This window comes from Patagioenas fasciata, chromosome 1 (assembly GCF_037038585.1).
Source record: "Patagioenas fasciata isolate bPatFas1 chromosome 1, bPatFas1.hap1, whole genome shotgun sequence".
Taxonomy (NCBI): domain Eukaryota; kingdom Metazoa; phylum Chordata; class Aves; order Columbiformes; family Columbidae; genus Patagioenas; species Patagioenas fasciata.
The window spans coordinates 128,604,968-128,626,220 of NC_092520.1; the positions used below are offsets into that span (position 1 = coordinate 128,604,968).

The following is a 21,253-nucleotide window of genomic DNA, read 5'->3' on the forward strand; positions in this document are numbered from 1 at the left end:
GAAGATACGGTTTTCATGCTGTGTTCAATATTTTTCCTTCTCTCCTACACTACTGAGCATTCACTAATTTTCCAGCACATCTGCGTATCCTTTACCCATCAGAGTTCATTGGTACACTCCTATCCCGCACTGACATGCAGGGAACTCAATTTTAAGGAGACCATCTGCAGAGGTTTCTTGGTTTTCTGCTGGAGTCAGTAAAAGGTCCTTCTCAAAATCTGATTTCCGAGACCCTTTCCTCCCTTTTACTCACTTCCTTGAAGAGACTTGGTGTCTCTGCAGACTGTGACTTCCACCCAGCATAGCCTGGGAACCTTCTCTCTCCACGAGAATCTGTTACTCGCCAATAGCAGTTTGAAAAATATTTCTGGTGATGGGATTAGAGCAAAGACAGCCACCATGGGATGGGTTGGGAGTGTCTCTGCAGGAGAGAAAATGGAAAGAGGGCAGCCTCAAATTTGGCTGAGGGGGAGTGATGCGTAGTGCTCTCTGCCGCAGGGTCAGTGTATGATGCTGGATAAGCCCAACTTTCCCCATGGGTGCAGCACAGCAAATGTCCCAGCGAGGTGAGAGCCACAGTCACATGGAATTTAAAAATCAATTAAATATTTATGAGAAATATTACATTCAGAAGAGAGACTGGCTGGCTAATATTATTCATCCATCCTGGATTCTGATATTTAATTAATGCTTCCAAAAAGTGCTTTGAGATGTTTGGATGAAAGTGATGCAAACATGTCACCGCACATTGTGACCCTTGGTCCCAGAGGCACCTGTTCACCACACAGCTGTAGCAACTCTGTGAGATGAGGCTCCCTCCTGAATCCCTCCTCTGGGGGTGAGAATGGGTCCATGTAAAGGACAACCCTGCAGCTTTGTCACCTCAGATGCACAGCCCTGGTTCTCCTTGTAACTCTGCAGCAAGTTTCAGCGTGTTTTGAAAGCTTTACCCCTTCGGGGAAAGCTATTTCTGGTAGATATTTGCAGTGACATTAACCAACTGTTTAAAAACAAGCTTGGATTTCTGCATTACAGCATGCTGGGGAGCAAAAATTCAAGCCTGAATCCATGTGAACTGAAGCATCAGCTTAATGTCCCAGAGCCTCAAGCCCTGAGATGCCAGGGTCTCACTATCCCAGCCTGACTTTTTGAAGCTCTGTTTTTCCCAGGACAGCCTCTCTCTGGCAGCTAGTGTCCAGAAGGGACATGTTTATTTACAGGCATGTAGGAGAGTTCTGGGGATACTAAATGTGATGCTGCAGGCTCTTGTAGGAAACCTTGCCTCAGAATGGGGCTTTCTCAGGTTCAGGACACTGGCAAAGTGGGCGTGCATCCCATCCCATCCTGTTCCATCTTGTCCCATCCCATCCCATCCCATCCCATCCCATTGCCTGCATTCTACACTAGGAAGTTCTTGTCTAACACAGATGACTCTTTCCCTGTGATGAGAGGGCTTCATCTTTCTCCAAAGACACAGCCAATGAGGCCTGGTCGATGCTGTTCCTTTCACACCTGGTGGCACATTATGAACCTTGGTGCTGTGTCTGTCTGTCTGTCTGTCCCTGCTCCTCCAAAGCCTGGTTGTGCCTTGCAACCCCATCTTCCAGGCAAAGGGGCAAGTGACTACCAGGAGAGAAGAGTGGGTGGCACAGAGATGAAATCTCAGCCATGTCTGGGGCTCAGTGGGTTTCCGCTGTCTTGGCTGAGGCTGGGATTCAGAGAGACATCGAGTGTGGGTGGGAAACCACAAAAGCCCCCTCCTCCACCCCACAGAGAAGGGAAACAGCTGAGATTCACTAGTGGTACAGGTTACCTCAAAGTAACCTTGTATTGTGTTTGCATGGCAAGATTTTGGTAGCAGAAGAGCTGCATGGGTAGATTCTGAGAGGTGTTAGCAGGAGGTGGCCTCATATCTGTCAGAGCTATGGCCAGCCAGCGCCAAAATGGACCCACCATAAGCCAAAGCTGAGGCAATGAGCAATGCTGATGGTGTCTCTGTGATAACATATTTAAGAAAGGGTAAAAATGCTGCACAGTAGCTGTAAGATGGAGAGGAGTGAGAAAACGTGAGAGAAACAGCCCTGCAGACACCAAGGTCAGTGAAGAAGGAGGGGAGAAGGTGCTCTGGGCACCAGAGCAGATTCCCCTGCAGCCCCTGGAAAAGACTATGGTGAGACAGGCTGTCTCCTTGCAGCCCATGGAGGTCCACACTGCAGCCCCTAGAGAGTCTGCGCTGGAGCAGACACCTGGCAACACCTGGGGCTCATGGAGAGTAACCCACACTGGAGCAGGTTTTCTGGAAGGAGCTGTGGCCCATGCAGGACCCACACTGGCACTGTTTGTTCCTGAAGGAGAGTACCCCGTGTAGAGGATCCATGCTGGATTAGTTAGAATCATCAAATCATAGAACAGTCAGGGTTGGACAGGAAGATGATCTGGTCCAGGCTTTCATGGGAAAGGGGCCCTAGGTGAGATTATCTCGCATCCTGTCCAATTGCATCTTGAAAGCCTCTAGCAATGGCGACTTTACCATATCCCTGGGGAAGTTGTTGCAGTGAATGATTGTTCTCACTGTAAAAAATGTCTTTCTTATGTTGAGGTGAGCATGAAGAACTGCAGGCCATAGGAAGGACCTGCATAGGAGGACTTCATGAAGGACCTCACGGTGGAGCAGGGGAACAGCATGAGCAGGAAGGAGCAGCAGAGACAAAGTGCTGTGAACTGACCACAACCCCCACTACCCGTCTCCTTGTGACACTCGGGGAAGGAGGGACAGAAGAATCACGTGTGAAGATGAGCCTGAGAAGAAAAGGGGGGTGAGGGAAGGTGGTTTTAGTTTTGTTTTTATTTCTCACTATCCTGCTCTGTTTTTAATTTGCCATAAATTAGATTAATCTTTTGCCAGGTCAAGTCTGTTTTGTCCATGATGGTAACTGGTGAACAATCTCCCTGTCTTTATCTTGATCCATGAGGTTTTTTTTCATCTTACCTTCTCCCCCTGCTCTGCTGAGGAGGGAGAGTGAGACAGCGGCTGGGTGGGCAGCTGGTGGCCAGCCAAGGTCAACCCACCACCACTACAAAGAAAATATTCTCTCATCTCACCCTAAATCTCCGCCATGCTCCACAGGCAGGTACCCCTAGCGTACCACCAGAGTCCTCTCTTCCTCTGTTACTATTCCTGTGCCACCCCTGGGGCCAGGTCCATGACCCACTCCTCAGAGGTGCCTCCTCTTAGCAGTGACACAGGCTGGGCAATGGAGGTCGGGTGGCTCTTACAGACTATCAGAGGCCCAGGCTAGGTCCGGATCCGCTCAACTAATATGTTCATTTGCGAGCTTTCTTTGTCGGCAGAGCAGAACCAGTTTCCAGCGATTCGCTTTTAAGTTTCAGCCCCGTCACGGCCTCCCATCAGCTGCCATATGGCCAATAGGCTCTCTCTGTTTTACACACTCATTCTTCCCAGGCGCTGCAATACATCACCTTCCGTTATGGTCTCCATTTCTGTTCACACCCAGAGCCGAGATCACATGCATTTGGGAAAATCATCATCAACCTAGAGAACCTAGGTGCCAGGTGCCAGCAGAACCTGGACTGGCAGCAAGACCTTGCTGACGCTCCGGCAGGAGAGGAGGAGACTTCAAGGCCAACATCTGTTGAGCTACTTTCTGAGCATCAACTTCGTTCTTCTTTTGTTTCAGCTGTAGCTGGGTGAGATCAATTACGGCAGGCGACAAACACAAGGAGACAGAAACACAGAGGCAGAGAGGAAGGAAAAGAGGTAAGGAAACTTTATTTCTTTCTCTGAGAAAAGGGGCCAATCTGTTTTCGTTTTTTTTAATGTTACAAATTTTACTATTCCGCACGAGTTGCTGTTTCGGCACGGACGGATTGGTTTTGCCCCACTTAAAGGTCTGATGTAAAACCATCTTGAACTTTTGACTTGATAGTACTTTTGGCTGTGCAATCCTCCAAGGCCTTTTACTTTTAACTAATAAATGATTGTCTCCCTGGACTTTTCCCTGAAAGGGGCAAAAGAAAGGGAGCTACAAGAAGCTCAAGCAGCCTCAGAGGCCAGAGATCTCACAGATCTTTTAAATCCATGTATAAGGAAAACCGTCAGATATGAGGGCCTGTCTCTGGTGACTGTATATCCCCCAGGGTTGGAAATGCACTGGGGAGTAGCCCTCCACCAGCTGCCACTTGCTATCACCTTCTCCATGTGCCCTCCAGGAAGGAGAACATTATTCTAAAAAAAGCCTGAAAAAATAACAAGATGTCGGTCTCTAGCTAACTAGGGGCATCTGCTGACATCTGTACGAGCTGAGACCAGAGGGGTTTGTTCTGCTAATCCAGGCTGACTGGCTCACTGCCTGACACTGGCTGCCGATGCAGCCTGATCCACTTGCTCAGGGCTGAGCAAGCAGTGTTTCTTGAAGAAAGAGTAATCCTTTCTATATAAGGACACCAGAAAAGAGACTTGCCTTACTCTTTCATAGGCTGCTGCACTGTTCTAAATGGGAGTTTCATTTCTGGTTGAATTTTTAAACTTTCAGGCAGCATATCCTACTCAACCTTCATCACCCAACTCAAATATTCCACTACATGGTGCATTAAGGTTGAGCCCAGGTTGCTACTCAATGTTCTCTACTATAAACTAAGCAATTCTCTTGAGACCCTGGTGCGCATTACCCTCAAATCAGTTCGCAGCCTTTTGCTTTTTTCCCCAGTGTTTCATAAACATGGCTGCCAAATCCGCCTGCAATACAGCAGGGCTTGCCTCATCTCAATTGAGCGTCTGTCCCATTCCCACTTGTGGTTCTCAGCTGGCCAGGGACTCTGTCTACACAATCTGCTGCCACCCCCTGTATTCACCAGAGAAAAATTAAGGAGGGGTGTCTCCTGGGCTCCCCAGATGTAATGGATGTATTTTTTCTCTGAATACGCAGGTATATGTCATTTTTCTGTGCTGACTTTATCAATATGTATACAGACCCTTCTCCAGTCTGGGCTGCACATCAAGTATGCTGCATGGTAGGATCTCACTGTTCCCATTTTGGCAGCTGTGTGAATGATACCTGAACATCAAACCATGCATGAACGTAGCTTGGGAGGGTGATGGAGGGCATGACTTCAGAGGGCATCTCAGTGCCTTTGCTAGTCACAGCCTCCAGTGGCTTTAGAAAGTCATCCCTAGGCTGCATTTGCAAACTGCAGGATGAAAGGCTGTGGAGCTAAAATGAAGAGAGTTAGGAGGAAAGAAGGGGGCTAAGTGTAGGGGCAAAAGTTCGGAAAGGAAGTGCTGCAATGCTTGTGAGGCAAAGGCAGATCTTGGCTTCCCCGTAGGCTGCTGGAGGGGTTAGCGGCTGCAGGGAGCAGCCTGGGCTGTGAAGATAGAGCTGCTTCACATGTCCTCCACATGGTTCCAGGCACACGGCAAGACCACAAGAACTTTAGGGCTGTAGGAAGCCCAACTGAAACTGACACGGTGGCCTCACCACCCTGCCTCCTTCTGATGGTGGGATCTGTCACTGGAGGGGGTCGGCAGATTTCACCTGCCTGATCCCAGGGACTCCTCCTGCAGCAGCTCCCAAGGGTGGCAGCTGCTCTCCGCTGAACGGCCCCAGGCACTCGAGGGGACATGGAGGCAGGGTTGGCCAGTCTGGGAGTGACAGTGGGGCCCATGAAATGACCTTCACTGCTATCATCTCTTTGATCTCTGTTGGCTATTTTTTGTTGCATTTGGTCTCTTACCCTGCCTGCTGCTCGCATGTGTTTGCTTTAACGTTAAACAGTAATTTCAAAGACCGGCTTTGATTTAGATGTTTAAATTGTGAGAAAGAGAGGTGACCCTCTGCAAGCCAGGTCCCCAAAGCCAATACAACCTGATGTGCGGGGACAAGGGGCAGCTGTGTCCCTCTGGCTCGGCAGCCGTGGCAAGGGGAAATGCCGTGCAGCAGCAGAGCAGAGGTGTGGGAGCCCTGGAGCGGATGGATGGTGGGGAGGCCCCCTCGCCCCAACCCAGCAAGCTGCTGCCAGATCAAAAGCACAGCCACAAGCAAGAGCGAGAGGAAAAAAAAAAAAACAACAAGAAAACCACACTGCATGAAAGAGGCACAGGAACACAGAGAGAGAGGGAGATGGCCTACTCAAGAGCGGTTTCTGAGTTTTTGGTGTTTTGTTGTTTTTTGAGTTTTTTTAATTTCAGTTTCCTCCTGTGTTGTGCCAGCACCAGCCTGGGGAAGAGCTCTCTGCAGCCCTTGCTCACTGGTGCTGGGTGCTGGAGCCAGCGAGGGGCTGCGAGCCCCTCTCCCAAGCAGATGTTCTCCAGGCCAGACCGGTCCTGCAGGCATCATCCCCCAGACGGTTCGCTACCCCAGCTCATGTTTTCCTATCCCTCAGAGAGGCAGGCATTATTAAAATAAGTCAAGAAGGAAATTAAACCCTTTTAATAAGAGGGGGAAGTTAAAATGAAATGGAAATCAATGTTCACTTGGGAGGGAGCCCTGCTCTTCCTTTGCTAGACGTGCTAATAAATCAAGTGTGCCTGGACTGTTTCTGGCAAAGAGGCCAACCGGCATGAGATGGTCTGGGCTATTAAACTCACTTAACCTCCAAAATGAACTGGCGACGTGCCAGCCGCCTAATGGGAGTGGTCCCTGGCCCTGCTAACACCTAAATGCATCTCGGGAGTTGCTTGGGAGTGCGAGAGTTGTCTTGGACCAAAAATCTGTCAGGAAATGTTCTAGCAATTTAACAGGGCTGATGAGTGTGTTCCAGTGCCTGGGGACATCCCCTGACACCACTTAATTTATGAGTACCACCATAAGATACAGCTGGGCTGCCTGTAAGGAGGTTGCGGGTCTGCTGGAGGCATCTGCTAATGAAAATTAACATAGCAGAGCCTTACCCACTGAGATCTGTGAACTCCAGAGTAGCGATGCCTGTGATCTGACCTGGAAAGATACAGAAAGAGAGAGAAAGACAGCAGGAAAATAGGAAGTGGCACGCATGAGAAGTAGAGATAATCAGTAGACAAAATGTATGAAAGAAATGCCAGTTGAAGGCAACCCATTTTCCCCATTGACTTGCAACATGTAGGTGGGTAAACATCAAATTGTAGAGATTTGCCACAGAAATACGAAGATTAGTGTGAATGAAGTAGGAATGAAGAACATGTGAAACCATGAGAAGAAACAGAAAAACAAAGGTAGATCACTCTGAATCTACAAAGCTGCACCAGTTCAGCAGTTCACCAGTCCCACGGTGCTCTGATTGTGGGGTTTCACTCAATAACCAGATAGCAAGAAGGCAAAGAACAAAATGAAGCCATAAGATGACAGGAAAATAGATTCCCAGCTAGAACAAAATGATGGGGTTTGACTCAGCAATTTGTTTAATTTTTACCTGTTCCATTGCCTTCAGGTTTTATATAAAGTTTAAGGACTTAAAATATTTGAAACCCAGCACTGGCCCTGTTAATTTGTAGATATCACTTTAAAGTGGGGATTGACTTTTCCTGCTGGTCCATCTAGGACAGGTGATGTAAGTGTTCACAGCGGGGATGAGGTTTCTTCTGTCGTTTCAGGAACTGATCTTACCCGGGGCCCTATGCCAGTTCTCAGTTATGGATGTTTCTTTAGATTGAGATGCATATAGATGCCTTGTTGATGGCACTTTCTTTATTCTGTAGAGTAGCCCAACAAACTGCTTGATCACTGCTACTGCGTCTTATTAGAAGTGATCTCTAATCACACATGCTGATTCCTTCATTTTGCTTTTTTTGCACAAAATAGCTCATGCACATACTCCCTGGTGTTGGGGTGGTATTTTTGCATTGCGCGAGGCACACCACAAATTTTCTCTGACTGTGTCTTTGCCATCTGTGCATCTTCTTATGGTGTATATGGCTGTTGCTTTGCTCTTGCACCGGCATTTTTCAGATGTATATGTGTGTACATCTGTCAAGCTGTCAAATTGTCTGTCGTGCTTACCTGATCTTCATGCAAATGTTGTGCTGATGTTTTCATCTACTCTTTGATAGTTGCATGTGCTCTGATAATTTAAATTTCAACTTTAAATTATCCTCTAATAGAATATGTTATATTTAATATCGTACAATAATACATATAAATATTGTGTAAAAATATTCTAGCTTTTTTTTTAGTTCAATCCCATCATGACTCCAGCCTTCTATCTATCACACTACCTGTAACAGAAGGTTTCTATTATCAGCTAGAGCTGAGCGACCATCCCACCAGCTATCCTACTGATTTCTCTGAAAACCAGTGTGATTTTTTTTGTTAGGGATCCAGATCTCCTTGGGCTTGGATCTCTCATCCATGTCCCCACTAATTATTAGTTCTACTTCTGATATCTGATTTTCTCCATTGATAGTATCCATAGAATTTTTCCATAGTCCATTAAAACAGGATTTGTTTTTTTCAGCTTGCTTCCCACTGCTTGTCCCTTGAGCTTCATCAGCTTCTGCCTGAACCTTCATCTGAGGACATGGAGTTTTTATGTTCCGGATGCTTCAACCCACATTATGTGCTTATCTGTACTGGTTGGATTTTCCCCAGTCTTCGTATAAAAAAGTTCTTACTTTGTGTCAGCAGCTGTGTGCTGTTTTGGTTTAAATAAAGCCTCTCTTGCTTAAGATGAAGCCCACGTTTTCTGTACAGCTCAGTTCCCTTGTTCCTGATGACTCCATACTCCTTTCTCTTCACACTGCTCCCGCTGTCACACTTTGCAGCCCTAGCACTCTGCCTCATCTTATGCATGTTTCTAGAAGAATTTCCAGCTTTGGTCTTTCTGCCTTACAAGCTAAGTATGCCAGGAAGACCTTTTGTGACCTGTTGCTATGCTGTCAGTGTTCACACAGCACCCTCCAGCTGCCTTCACAAGCGTGGCATCCTCCAACCTTTGCCTCATCCTGACCAGTACTGAGCTTGGAGGTAGGATGCTTCTGATCTGCCCTATATCAGCTGGCTCCCTGGCCCCTCTTGGCTCAGCCACCTTGGCCACAAGAGACCCCCTGGTGGTATCTGTCTGAGGTTTAGTGGATGCCTGCCAGGTACAAGTCCTCATAGGGCTGACGCCTTATACAAGCAGCAGGGAAGGTCCACCCCAAGGGCCTCTTGGCATGGGGAGTGTCTGCTTTGGGGGAGGTGTGGTTGCCTAACTGTTTTTGCTCATTTCCCAGACTAGTTAACCAGCTTGGCTTCCTTTTTGTGATGCCTTGGTTTAGCGATGGAGAGCTCAGTAGCGTGCTTGCACCAGCAGCCATGGTCCCCTTCACCTTTTAAGCCCAGCCAGCTGCAGGTGGTCCCAGCACTTGGTCTGTGCTACAGTCAGATCCTTCATCTAATTTGATAACTCGCCTTTAACACGATCGTTTACTATCAGTTGCCACTTAAAGTGGCATCTTGCTCTTTCTGACCTCATTCCTCCCTTCTCCCTAGACTTCATGTTGAATAGTCCTAAGAATTCAAGCAAGTCTTTCCAACAACATCAGAGTTGGTGGTTATTGATATTTTTAAGAGAAGAAATAAGAAGGCAAAAAAGCAAACTCAAGAAAACCAGTAAAAGCCTAAATATGTCCTTAATCATAGAATCACAAAATTGCATAGAAATATTTAGATGGCAAGGGTCCCCTGAAGGTCTCCAGTCCAACCTCCTGCTCACAGCTGGGCTCCTTCTATCTAGTCAACAGTTCCCTACTGCAACCTATGGGTGCTGCCTCCTGTTCCTCTCCTGTACACCACTGAGAAGAATGTGGCCCCTTCTTCTAGGTGATATCCTTCAGATAATGGGAGACTGAAATTAGACCCCACCTTGGCTCTCCCTACCAAACCCAATTCTCAGTCTCTACTTGTATGTCATGTGCTCCAGCCTCCTCACCATCCCAGTGGCCCTTAATCGGACTACATCCAATTTGTTGACATCTGTCTTGTACCGGGGTCCAAAAATTGGATCCTATATTCTAGATGAAACCTCAGGTGTGCCAAATAGAGGGAAATAACTACTTCCCTCAGCCTGCTGGCTGTGGTCTGGCTAATGCAACCTTGTATGTGTTTAACCTCAATCGCTGCAAGAGCGATGATAACCCACCATAGAGAAGTAAAAAAGTGCAGAACTCTTGACAACATGAACACCTGTAGCCCGAGGAATGCCAGAAACCTAGGGATGATTAAAATAAAATGTTTAATACCACGCTCTAGGGGGAACTCTGCAGCTGGATTCTTTGCTGAAACACGGCGCTCAGGTGACTTTAGCAATGAGTTTCCATTTTGCTGCACTCAAGAATGGTGGGTACTCACTGGGAACATTGGTCCCATCTACCAAGGTCTAAAACACGGAATATTTTTAACACAGCATTTGAGTCTTCCAGGATAGCACCCCTTGGCACCAGCAGCATTTCCAGCCCTGCGGTCCACAGCAAGGAGGAACATTCCCACAGAGATGGAGCCATGCAGCATGGTGGTGAGCAGCACACTTTGCGTCATCTTGGTTCTGCATCTGGGTGAGTCCTTGGCTCAGTGAACCCTCCCAGTTCTTAACAGCCTTTCCACAGGTCTCACCCCATTTGGAGTGGTTTTAAGTACCTTTTGATTTGCCATTTGTTATATATATTTTATATTTTTCATAACATCCCTCACAAGGCTTAAAGGAGGCTCATTCCAGTGATGAAGCTGTGACAGCTGCCTCCTTACCTTGTCTGGCCCACTCCTGCCCTGCCCAGCAGCTTTCTGTGGGGCCATGCAGTGAAGATGAGGGCAGAGGTTCAGGGAGCTGGGGGGCTCCCTCCGTCTGTGTCCTATGACTTCAGAGGCAGCAACAGCTCAAGTTTTGGGACTCAGGCTGTTCCCAGCCTGACTCCTGCTCAGACTGCCAGCCAAAACCAGGGTGCCTGGAGCCTCACCAAGTTTGGGGAGCTGCCCTGTAGAGGTGCAGGAGTGGGGTTCCTGTGAGAGCACACTGAGCACAGAGTGGAAAATACAGCTCTCCACTCTGCCTCCAGCTGCTTGGGAAAAAAAACTTGTGTTTCTTAATACAGATTTGCTTTTATAAAGACGATGCTACCACCTTGCTCAGTTTGACTGCTAACGTTATAAGATTTAGAGGACTTTTTAGTGCTCGTTTTCCAAGAAAGGAAGGTGCCTGAGTAAGGCCAAGCCTGCATTTCTTGGATACTCAGCTGTGATTCCTCTGGTTGCAGAGGGAAGATTTAGAGGAAAGATTTAAGCTCTTCTGTGCACACTAGCACCAAAAGCAAAGCAAAAGTTACCAACTCTTATTAATAGCATTTATAATTCCACAGTTTAAGCAAGTTCATAATTTTCTGTGATCCAATGTGTAATTATTGAAAACATGTATTGGCAGATTATCTATGTTCTCAGAGGAATATGTAACTTGCGAAAAACCCTCCTTTAGACTAAGGTAAACTTTTTACTTTGCATTTTTGTGGGTCTCCAATACCAGGGTCACCTGAAGGATCTGCAGACAACCCTGAGAGATCCATTTCCTTCTTATAGTCTCCTGCAGATATCCTCTTTACAGTGAAGGAAAGAAGGTGGTTCTTCCAATAATGTGCTTCTAATGTTTCTTCAGCCTTATACATCCTACTTCTTAAACTGTCACATAGTCCTCATCTCAAGAACACAGACCTGGCATTGGGCCAGCCTTATTTCTTTGGTTTTCACTTTGTCCTTTCATTTTCCTGGGTTTTCAGTCTTGCTCCATGCAACAACCGGAAGAAGGGGTGAGCAAATTTGCCAGTGCTGCCTCAAGTCTTGACTGGGGAGTAAAGGAGGGATGGCATATGCTGTCCTGCCTTTGTTACCAGTAGGACAACAAAATCTCATCCAGTGGGAAAAGACTGTTTCAGTAAAGCTGTTGACATCTCAAAACTGTGAATGATGTCGAGTCTCCTAGGAGGACAGGCTGAGAGAGCTGGGGTTGTTCAGCCTGGAGAAGGCTCCAGGGAGATCTTACTGTGGCCTTTCAGTACTTAAAAGGGGCCAACAAGAAAGATGGGGACAGATCTTGTGATAGGACAAGGAATAATGGTTTTAAACTAAAGGAGGGGAGATCCAGGCTACACATGAGGAAGAAAACTTTTATGATGAGGGTGGTGAAACACTGGCACAGATTACTCAGAGAGGTGATAGATGCCCCATCCCTGGAGACATTCCAGCCCAGGCTGGATGGGGCTCTGAGCAATCTGATCTAGTTGAAGATGTCCATGTTCACTGGAGGAGGGTTAGACTAGATGACCTTTGAAGGTTCCTTCCAGCCCAAACTATTCTATGATTCTGTGAATCTACCACAACCACTGGCATTTTTCCTCTTTCAGAATGTATGTGAAACAGAATAACCTTTAGAGAGTCAAAAGCCAAAAGCGGAGCAGAGGGAAGCTATGGAGCTGAAAAGAAAAGGAATTGGTTGATGAGACAAAGACATGAAAAAATCAGAAATTTAGGTCAATCTTCCCAGTATCTGGGAAAGGGAGGAGAAATATCTGCATCTTTCTGGAGGGACAGGATGTATTCACTTGCTGATTTTGGTCGGTATTGACTTTCAGGTCTGATCTCCATTACGGCACAGCAAAATGAAGTACAGATTGGGGTCGCAGGACAGGCGGTCATCTTGAATTGCAGAGGCATACCTCCTCATGCAGCTGTGACCTGGAAGCACTACAAGCTTGTTATTAAAAAGTCATCTATTACCCCTTTGAAAGGCAAGGCTTCCAATTCATCACCCTTTCTCCCCAGTATATGGCTGAGAAACTTCTTCCCTCCTAACCAAGCTTACTTGTTTAAAAAGGCAAAGCTACCATGAGTGATCGATCGGAAATCATCCCCAGCAATAAACACCTGAAGGTGATGGACTTAAGGCTCTCTGATGCTGGCATCTACACCTGTGAATATGAGTCTCACGCAGTCAGTGTCTCACTCCATGTCTTCAAATGTGAGTGATTAAAGGGCTTTTGTCCCTGAAGAAGTGAGGGGAGGGGAGATTTTAGAGCTCAGAGAGACCTCTCTGCTGGGATTCTTTATCCAGATGCTGTATCTTCGGTCCTGGGCAAGGCGGAAGGTCCCCATATTCTCTTTGCTGTAATGCTTGTCCCTCTCTCACAGGAGGAGTAGTTGACTTACTGGTTGTGCTTTTTCTTTTTATAGTGATGGTCTCTTTAGATGGGCACTTCCTGCCAAATGAAGACCTTGAGATGACTTTAATGCAAAATTCATCCCATCCTCTACCCAATCTCAGCATCACATTGTTTAACAGTAACAACAACATTGTAACACCCATAGTATTGGGAGACAAGACCCATCAAAAATACACAGTGAAGTTAAAGCAACTGGAGGCTACGGACAGCGGGACTTGGGCGTGTCGTGTCCATTCAGACTCTCCATTGATTAGTCAGAACATCTCCTTTGATGTAAAGGTATTAGGTATGTGACAACAAAAATGCAACTCACACGCAGGTTCAGGATCCAGCTCATGAGCTGAGCTGTTACTTTCCAGTATCCCAAGCAATGGTGCTCCAGGGTTGATTTGCCCACTGCAGCCTGGGGATTTCTCTGCTGCCTGAGCTCTGTCCCACACTTGCTCCCGTTTTCCTCTCCAGGCTTGCCCTAAAATACTCCACTCTCCTTGGGGTCTATTCTTTTCAGCTCTGGTAAGCTTGAGAGCTTTGGGTCTTTAAACCTGTTCTCAGACACTGACTATTTATCCTTCCTGGGATATCTCTTGGCTTTTCTTCAAGTCATCTTTCAACTGAGCACAGCACACATCTCTCCAAATCAAGGGTGGACACAGGGAAGTGTGGCCATGGCTTTCCCTGCTTCTGTATTCCTTGTGTCTTCTGAATTCAGGTTTTCAGAATTCAGACTTGGAAAGAAAGTATGCAACTGTCGGTAGCACTGTCATCTTGTCATGGCATCTGAACTTCCAGAAGATAACATGGAAAGAAGGTTTCACAGGACAGCTGAATTGGAGACAACAGGAAAGTGTACCTGCTCATGAACTACTTGATTTCAACATCACAGCATGGGGAGAGCAGCATAAGACCAGAAAAAGCAACCCCTTTTTGTTTGAAATACCTGAAGGCAAATCTGGAAGCACCATAGAAGTGAAACTCCACAAAGTAAATTTCAACTACTCTGGGCATTACCAGTGCCAGCTGGCATACAACAGCAGATACGTGCAGAGCAAGATAGAGTTAGTGGTGATGAAAGGTGAGAGAAAGTGGCTCAAGAGATGAAGCTGCAGAAAACTAGAATCCACAAGACCCCTCTTCCCATCCTCTCTCTCCCATGTCCTTTTCTTACCTTCACAGTCTCAGCGAACCCTGCTGGGCCACTCCCCAGAGGGGCCGAGATCACCCTGACCTGCCAGGTCTCTAGCCCACTCCCACCCAACACACATTTGCGCTGGGAACGTGTGAATGGGACTCAGATGGATGTCAAGAAGTCAAAGCAGCATGAAGTAAAGGTGGAGGTGAATGTCAGCACTGCAGGGCTGTGGATCTGTCACCTCATAGAAGACAATGACTTGATGATCAGCCTCAGTTACACTGTGGGTATGGAAATTAGCATCACATCCCTGCCTTCACCCAAAAGCTTTAAAATTCTCTTTGTATCTGTCTCTGAATACTTATTTTCTTCCACAGAGGAAGCTCCTGTTTGGATTAGCTATGTGGTAATTGGAGCAAGTATTGGAGGCAGTGTGTTGGTGTTTGTCCTGGCATGCCTGTGCACCATCAGTGGTATAAACTGGCAGCGGAGAAGGGTGAGTGCCTCAGTCCCTGTGAAAGGTGAAGAGATGACAGTCTCCCCAAACCATAGGAGGAGTCTGATTTTCTGTCTGGGTGTGGGGCAGAACAAATAGTCAATCCTTAGACCCAAAGCAAAGTGTTAGAGATGGGCAGTCTGCAGACATCAGACAGTACTTTACCACCACTTCAGAGGTGAAGCATTAAAAAAATCCTGTTGTTATTTATCCCCTCTTTCCTGGCAGCAACGGGCAAAAAGGATGGTACAAGCACGACAATACTTGCTGGAAAACAAGACATGTCAGTGTCAACAGTAAGTGGCAATGAGGGCATCTGGAATGGGCAAAGACTCCGGTTTCAAGACAGGGGAGCCTGATGGTCAAGTGGGGGAAAACGAAGCTTGAGCCTGCTTGGTGCTACAGTACAGCTGTGTTTCAGCATTTTCAGCTTTTACTCATGTTAAGTCATGTTTAAGGGTTCAATGAAATAGATAGGTTTAATGAACTTCCTGTTATGCCCCAAACCCATGGTAGTAGCACTGTGCCAGAAAACTTTTGAGTAAAAAGGTTTCACTTGAATTACCCTGATGTTGAGAGATGTTGGCCAAACCCAAATAGGAGCTCCAAAGTCCTTTGACGGGTTGGATAGTGGATCTGGGACCTGGATATCAAGGTTGTGGAGGTGGAAGACACATGAACAAGCTCAAGGATGAAACACACCTTTTAAAAAGCTGTGATGTCCATGATGTGATTCCAGCTCTGCTAGAATAGTGCTGGACTGCAATTGTGAAAATTGCCAATAAACTTGTTGGAGCAAATAAAAAGAGGAGAAAACCCCAGCACACTGTGAACCATGCCCTCTCCCAAAGGCCTTAGGTGATAGGAGATACACCATCATGTCCTGTCCCTTGTCATCAAAGCAAGGATTTCCCAGCAGAGAAGCTGCCATTTTCCAGGTATTTAAGCTTATGTGATATCAGGCATCATAAGCAGTTGTGAGAAAACACTGGCAGCTATTCTGTCACTGGAAGTGGAGGGCTATGGGCAGTATAAATGATTGCATTAACCAGTTCAATGGATGTATATGTACAGAACTGTATTTCTGCTTAATTTTCACTGGTGACAGTGGCAAACTGTGATAACTTCACTTTTTTTTTTTTTTCCACGGTCACTGCAAATTCAGTGAAAATGTTTATTTGCATTCATAGCTGGGAGGTATAATCTGTGAAGAGTTGGTTAGCATAACGTGTCAAAGAATTCACTTTGTTTTCACCTACTTTTAATCAAGGTTAAAAAATAACCTCCATAAGAAGAGGACAAAGCCCATACAACTACATCAGAGACCAGATAAATCCGTGCGATACAAGTGCTGATACTGTTGTTTTTTAACTCTCTTTGCCAAGTCAGCAGCTCAGTGTAACTGAAACCTAAACCACAGCCATGTGGATGCACAAGTAACCGTTTGCATCCCCAGCTACAGAATTGGGCAGTCGTTCTCTACAATAAGCAATAAAAGTGTGGGGTTGGCTGGCTTTGAAATACCCAAGTGAAGCCTTTCACCTCTGCAATACTGGTACTCACATCACACTTTTCTCTTGCAGTCGGCTGAATAAGTAGTATTGCAGCACTGGAGTCAGAAGGATTGATGAAGTCTCTGCTAGTACCTAAACACCTGCCATCACATAGTGCTCTGTGAATTCATCTCACTGTCTCCTGTTTTGATCTAATTCCTCATTTCTTCATCATTCACCCAGTCTAATGTCCTGGAGGGATGTTGTCTGGATAGGAGCTGATGGACAGCACAGGAAACCCTTAAGGATTAGGTTTGATACCCAGTTCTATAATCAGAGACACTGAACAGAAGATGCATATATATGTATACATACCTATATGCTTGTATTTTGTTCTTGCACTTAATTTGACCTTCTTATGGAACTGATTTTGTGCACTTCTTTTATCTGCCTGAGCTACAATAAATTACTTCAGGGTTGGGTTGTTGTTGTTGGTTTTGTTTTGTTTTTTTTTTTTGCAAGCTGGGCTAAATTTTTTCCTGAGGCATTCTCATCTGGTTCAAATTCATATATCTTCCTTTCCTGCTAGGATGTGGAATCCTGATTCTCACTATCTCTCTCCACCCTGGCAGCCATGAGCCTTCCTTAACACACCAGCCCTCTGCTCTCCATGAAACCTGTCCATCCTCATTTTCCTTTCCTGGGCAGTCTGAGCCCTACAGTGCCCCCCAGCCCCATCCCTCAGTCTGTACTTTCACGTGTCCCACAACAAAGCAATGCACAAGTGAAAAAAACATGAGCAGCGGGATAAATCAGGACTAATTTTGCCAGGAATGTAGTCTGGGATACCAATGGCTTCTGGAAATCAGAGCCTGAAGAAGTTGTGAGTGTCAATATAGAAGGCGAGTTTGGGAAGGGGTTGACCAAGTCATTTCCTAGGGAAACAAACCAGCCTTGGACTGTGCAAGCCCACAAAGTGCAGAGAAGAGATCCTTCTGAGAAAGCCACCATAAATGGCTCCTTGTTGGCTCAAGGAGATGGGAAGAGGGAATAAAAAGTCCAGGAAGTTTAGGATGGAAATAAAAGTGTCTTGCAGAGATGCCAAAATGTCCTGAAAGAAACATACTGTTAAAATATGTACACAGAAGCCTTGTGTTTGTATAAGCTATTCTACTGTCTGCTAGCAATGGGTCAGAAAGGCTTTGAGGTCCTACAGCTGTCGCTGGCTGCAGTCCAGTTTTGCTTGTTTGTGCTGGGTTTGCTGAGGAGAGGCAGAGAGGGGCACTGGGCTGTGGGAAGTGCTCCCCATGAGGTAGACCCCTCCTCCAGGATGCTCAGTACTGGAGGAGGGGGTTTCCTTGTAGCAGCCACATGAGCATCATACTGTTACTGACAGTAAAAAGACAGATGGTAACAACGGCAGAAACGACACCTGTGAGCTAGGGGAAATCTTCCCCCCGCCCTAGCCCCATCTCACTCCAGAAGTGGGGAAGCAGCCCCAGGCAGCTGTGGCAGCAGGTGTGGGCCATCACGAAAATCATGACTGCTCCTCCACCACCTGACAAAGGCTCGTGACAATGTCATTTGCCTTCCCCATAGCTTGTGCTTATGCACACAAAACTACATTACTTTTGGAAAAGCCTTGGTCCATATACTGGTGCACACAGTTGCTCCTCCTGCTCCTGTCCTGTCCCTCAGTTATAGACTCATAGAATAGTTTGGGTTGGAAGGGACCTTCAAAGCTCATCTAGTCCAGCCTCCCTGCCATGAGCAAGGACATCTTCAACTAGATCAGTTGCTCAGAGCCCCATCCAACCTGGCACTGAATGTCTCCAGGGATGGGCCATCTGACACCTCTCTGGGCAACCTGGGCCAGTGTTTCACCACCCTCATCATAGAAATTTTCTTCCTCAAGTGTAGCCTGAATCTTCCCTCCTTTAGTTTAAAACCATTACCCCTTGTCCTATCACAAGAGGCCCTGCTAAGAAGTCTGTTCCCATCTTTCTTATCGGCCCCTTTTAAGGACTGAGTGGCTGCAATAAGATTTCCCTGGAGCCTTCTCTTCTCCAGGCTGAACAACCCCAATTCTCTCAGCCTGTCCTCACAGCAGAGGTGTTTCATGCCTCTGATTATTTTGTGGCCTCCTTTGAACCCTCTCCAACAGGTCCATGTCTTTCCTGTGGGAAAGACATTTTCAGCTAGTGCGTTTTCAGCTAGCCCTAAACTGCCAGTGTGAATTGAAAGCCAGTTGAGGCTGATCAGTCTGCTAAACAAGGCACCATCAAGATTTAAGGAGAGGTCAGTTTTGGAAGATGTATGAGGGAATTTGAGTCCAGGGTCAGTGGTGGTCAATACAACGATCATGACAAAGTGCTTGACATAGTTCTTTCAACCAAAACCAAAACTTGCTCCTGCAGTCCAGACTCTCTTTTTAAAATAACTGTTCGAGTACCAAGTTCTGCTCCTCTTCATGCTCACATGGGTGTCTGGAGCACAGGGATTATCCTGTATCACCTGATCCCTTGCTGGGACAAAGCAGCATCTTGGGTGAGGGTCCGTCACAAGCTCCCCTGGCACTGCAGCCAACTCCAGCAGTTCAGGTGCTCAGCTGAGACTCTGGCAGCTGCATCAACTACCTCTGTACCTAAAAATACAAGCCTTGACTTTTTCAGTGAGATGATCAGTCTGACAATGAGAGACTAAGCTGATAGGGCCTCTGGCACTGGGTCCATCAAGCCTAGCTTGTCAAGGATTAAATGCTCGGGCAGCAGAAAATGTGCCCACTTGTGGCTCGGGGAACAGTGAGGTTCATGTGCTGCCTGACAGTGCTGCCCGCAGCTGTGGGAGTCCAGGAGGCAGAACACCTGCCTCACCACAGCCCTGATCTCATGCTGGCAGGTGGTGGTGCAGTCTCCAAGCCAGGCTGGTCCTCTCATGAGGCGAGGAGTGGCACCATGTAGACACATGACCCTCAGCTTGGCAACCCCGGTTCTGCTGTCTTCCAGGGGCTGAAAGAGGCACACTGTGTCCCCACAAGCAACCAAAGGCTGTGTCCCCACTTACAGCTGGGACCGACCTGCAAAGCACAATCAGGCTCACACTGCCACCATCGATACAGAAGGTCCTTCCACCCATTTCCAGGTGGCCTGGCTGATGTTACAGCAGATGTGATGGTGACACTGGAATACCTGTAAGTACACAGTCGTGTCTACAGATGCACAGCTTCCACTTCTCACCTCTGGATGGGCATAACAAGAATTATAAGCCTTCCTCAACACTGCACATTTCCTCAGTAGGTGTCCCCATTTCAGCAGTCATGACCCTGCCCTACTCTATGTGAAACTCACCTGCAAGCACAAACCACTGTAGGCTCCGATCTCATTAATCTCTATTTTTTTCACAGTCTGTATCTTTTCACATGATGAACTTCTTTGTTCCCTAGATGCGCAGACTGCCCTAACTGAGAGAAAAGTCTTTCACAGAGCAAGTCCTAGATGGGCTTTGCTTTCTGAATGCAATAATAAAAGCTTCAGTGCGGGTTTTAGGGCAGCACAGTGGTGGAGGTTCAGACCAGGTAAGAACAAGCTTGCATGAAACATGTGTCAATGTAGATGTACCTGATGAGTCCCCAGCTGGAGTGGACTGGGGTCACATCTTGCCCATGCCTGAGCTGAGGGAATACAACAGAATACAACAGCGTGTTCCCTTTCTGACACAACACGCTGTCTTCACAGCCTGTGCGGGAGGTGACACGGTGGCAACAGTGCTCCTCCACACATTGAAGACAGAAACAAGAAGCCAGGTGTTCCTATCAGATCACTTTGTGTGGTTCCTTCCTTGTGTCACACTAGGGCTTTAAATGCTGTGTTGAATGTATCCTGGTCCTCCTTCTCAGGAGGACTTCTCCCTTTGCTAGGTGCAATGAGGGTGTATCTACACTATGCAATAGCATAATGCCTCTGCACAACACAAACCACAGTGATGTACAACTCTACAAAGCAACAAACACAATGACAGACTTTTTTTTTCATGTGGTGACAGATCATCAGAGTAGCCCTGAGAAGACAGCAGGACTCAGAACAGCATACAGGCCCATGCTTACAAAACAACAGCAACCAGAGTGCAACGATGTGGAAACATCATGGAAAGCAAGAATTTAGAATAAACTGAGATGTGTTTGTTTCCCCTAACATGTTGGTCTTTCTGATACTACTGTTCCCCGCATTTCTGGGCTGCAGAAGGAAAAAAGCACATGCTTCAGTCCTTTGGACCCACCTCCAATGCATGGGCCCCCAGTAGGACCCACAGACCTGCTTGCTTCCATGGAGAAAAGGGCTTGGACGCAGATGAGGCTGTACTACCCTGTCCAGTTCTGCTGAACCAGAAGCACAGAGGCTGAAATAACCCCGGCCCATAGCCCTACCTCATCAAGCCCCTCCTGCTTCCTAGTTTATTTCTGCCCTTTGAGTGAAAGGCGAGGCGGTGATCCGGTGGATGCTGTCAGCCCGGACCTGCCGAGGCAGCCCATGTGACTCATGCTCCCCGCGGGCTTTGCAGCGAAGCGCTCGCATCCCTCAGCTTTCAGAGCCAAATGACCCTGTGTGTATCTTTACATGTTCCCAAGGTCTAAAAGGGAGGAAGCTGTGCACTTCAGCATGTTCTAGTTTCTTTTTATCTCGGGGAGGGGCGGGGCGGGGGGAGCGGAAAGAACAGCTTTCAGCGTCCATTTGAGTGGCTCATCAGGCTAATGCAGCTGCAGAGAGAGTAGCTTCCATGCACCCTCCTCAGAGGTGAGGGTAGAGTAGGAATAACAGACCCTTGCAGATGCTCAGCTCTGGACTGATTGCTTTCTGAGTGTACTCCCAGTACAGTTTAGTGCACACACATCTGAGCAACACTTCCAAGCCATAGCAGGCTGCCTTTGCCTCATGCGTGTCAGTGTCCTTCCCCAGCATCACCCTGAA

At 47.1% G+C, this 21,253-nt stretch overlaps 1 protein-coding gene across 1 annotated transcript; it reads left to right on the top strand.

Annotated features, from left to right (window-relative positions):
* Positions 1-10,388: 10,388 nt before the first annotated feature.
* On the top strand, positions 10,389-16,543 carry CD4 (CD4 molecule). The gene is made up of 9 exons (XM_071803658.1): positions 10,389-10,522; positions 12,584-12,739; positions 12,826-12,969; positions 13,182-13,457; positions 13,881-14,243; positions 14,345-14,587; positions 14,678-14,796; positions 15,025-15,092; positions 16,380-16,543. Exons 1-9 carry the CDS (start codon positions 10,462-10,464, stop codon positions 16,393-16,395), a joined length of 1,446 nt encoding a protein of 481 aa, XP_071659759.1. The 5' UTR covers positions 10,389-10,461; the 3' UTR covers positions 16,396-16,543.
* Positions 16,544-21,253: the final 4,710 nt, after the last annotated feature.

Bases quoted from the DNA above. Each gene is read 5' to 3' on its own strand.
- CD4 (XM_071803658.1), top strand. From the start codon at position 10,462: ATGGAGCCATGCAGCATGGTGGTGAGCAGCACACTTTGCGTCATCTTG. The intron at 10,523-12,583 runs GTGAGTCCTTGG...ATTGACTTTCAG, and splicing joins CATCTTGGTTCTGCATCTGG to GTCTGATCTCCATTACGGCA. The intron at 14,797-15,024 runs GTGAGTGCCTCA...CTTTCCTGGCAG, and splicing joins TAAACTGGCAGCGGAGAAGG to CAACGGGCAAAAAGGATGGT.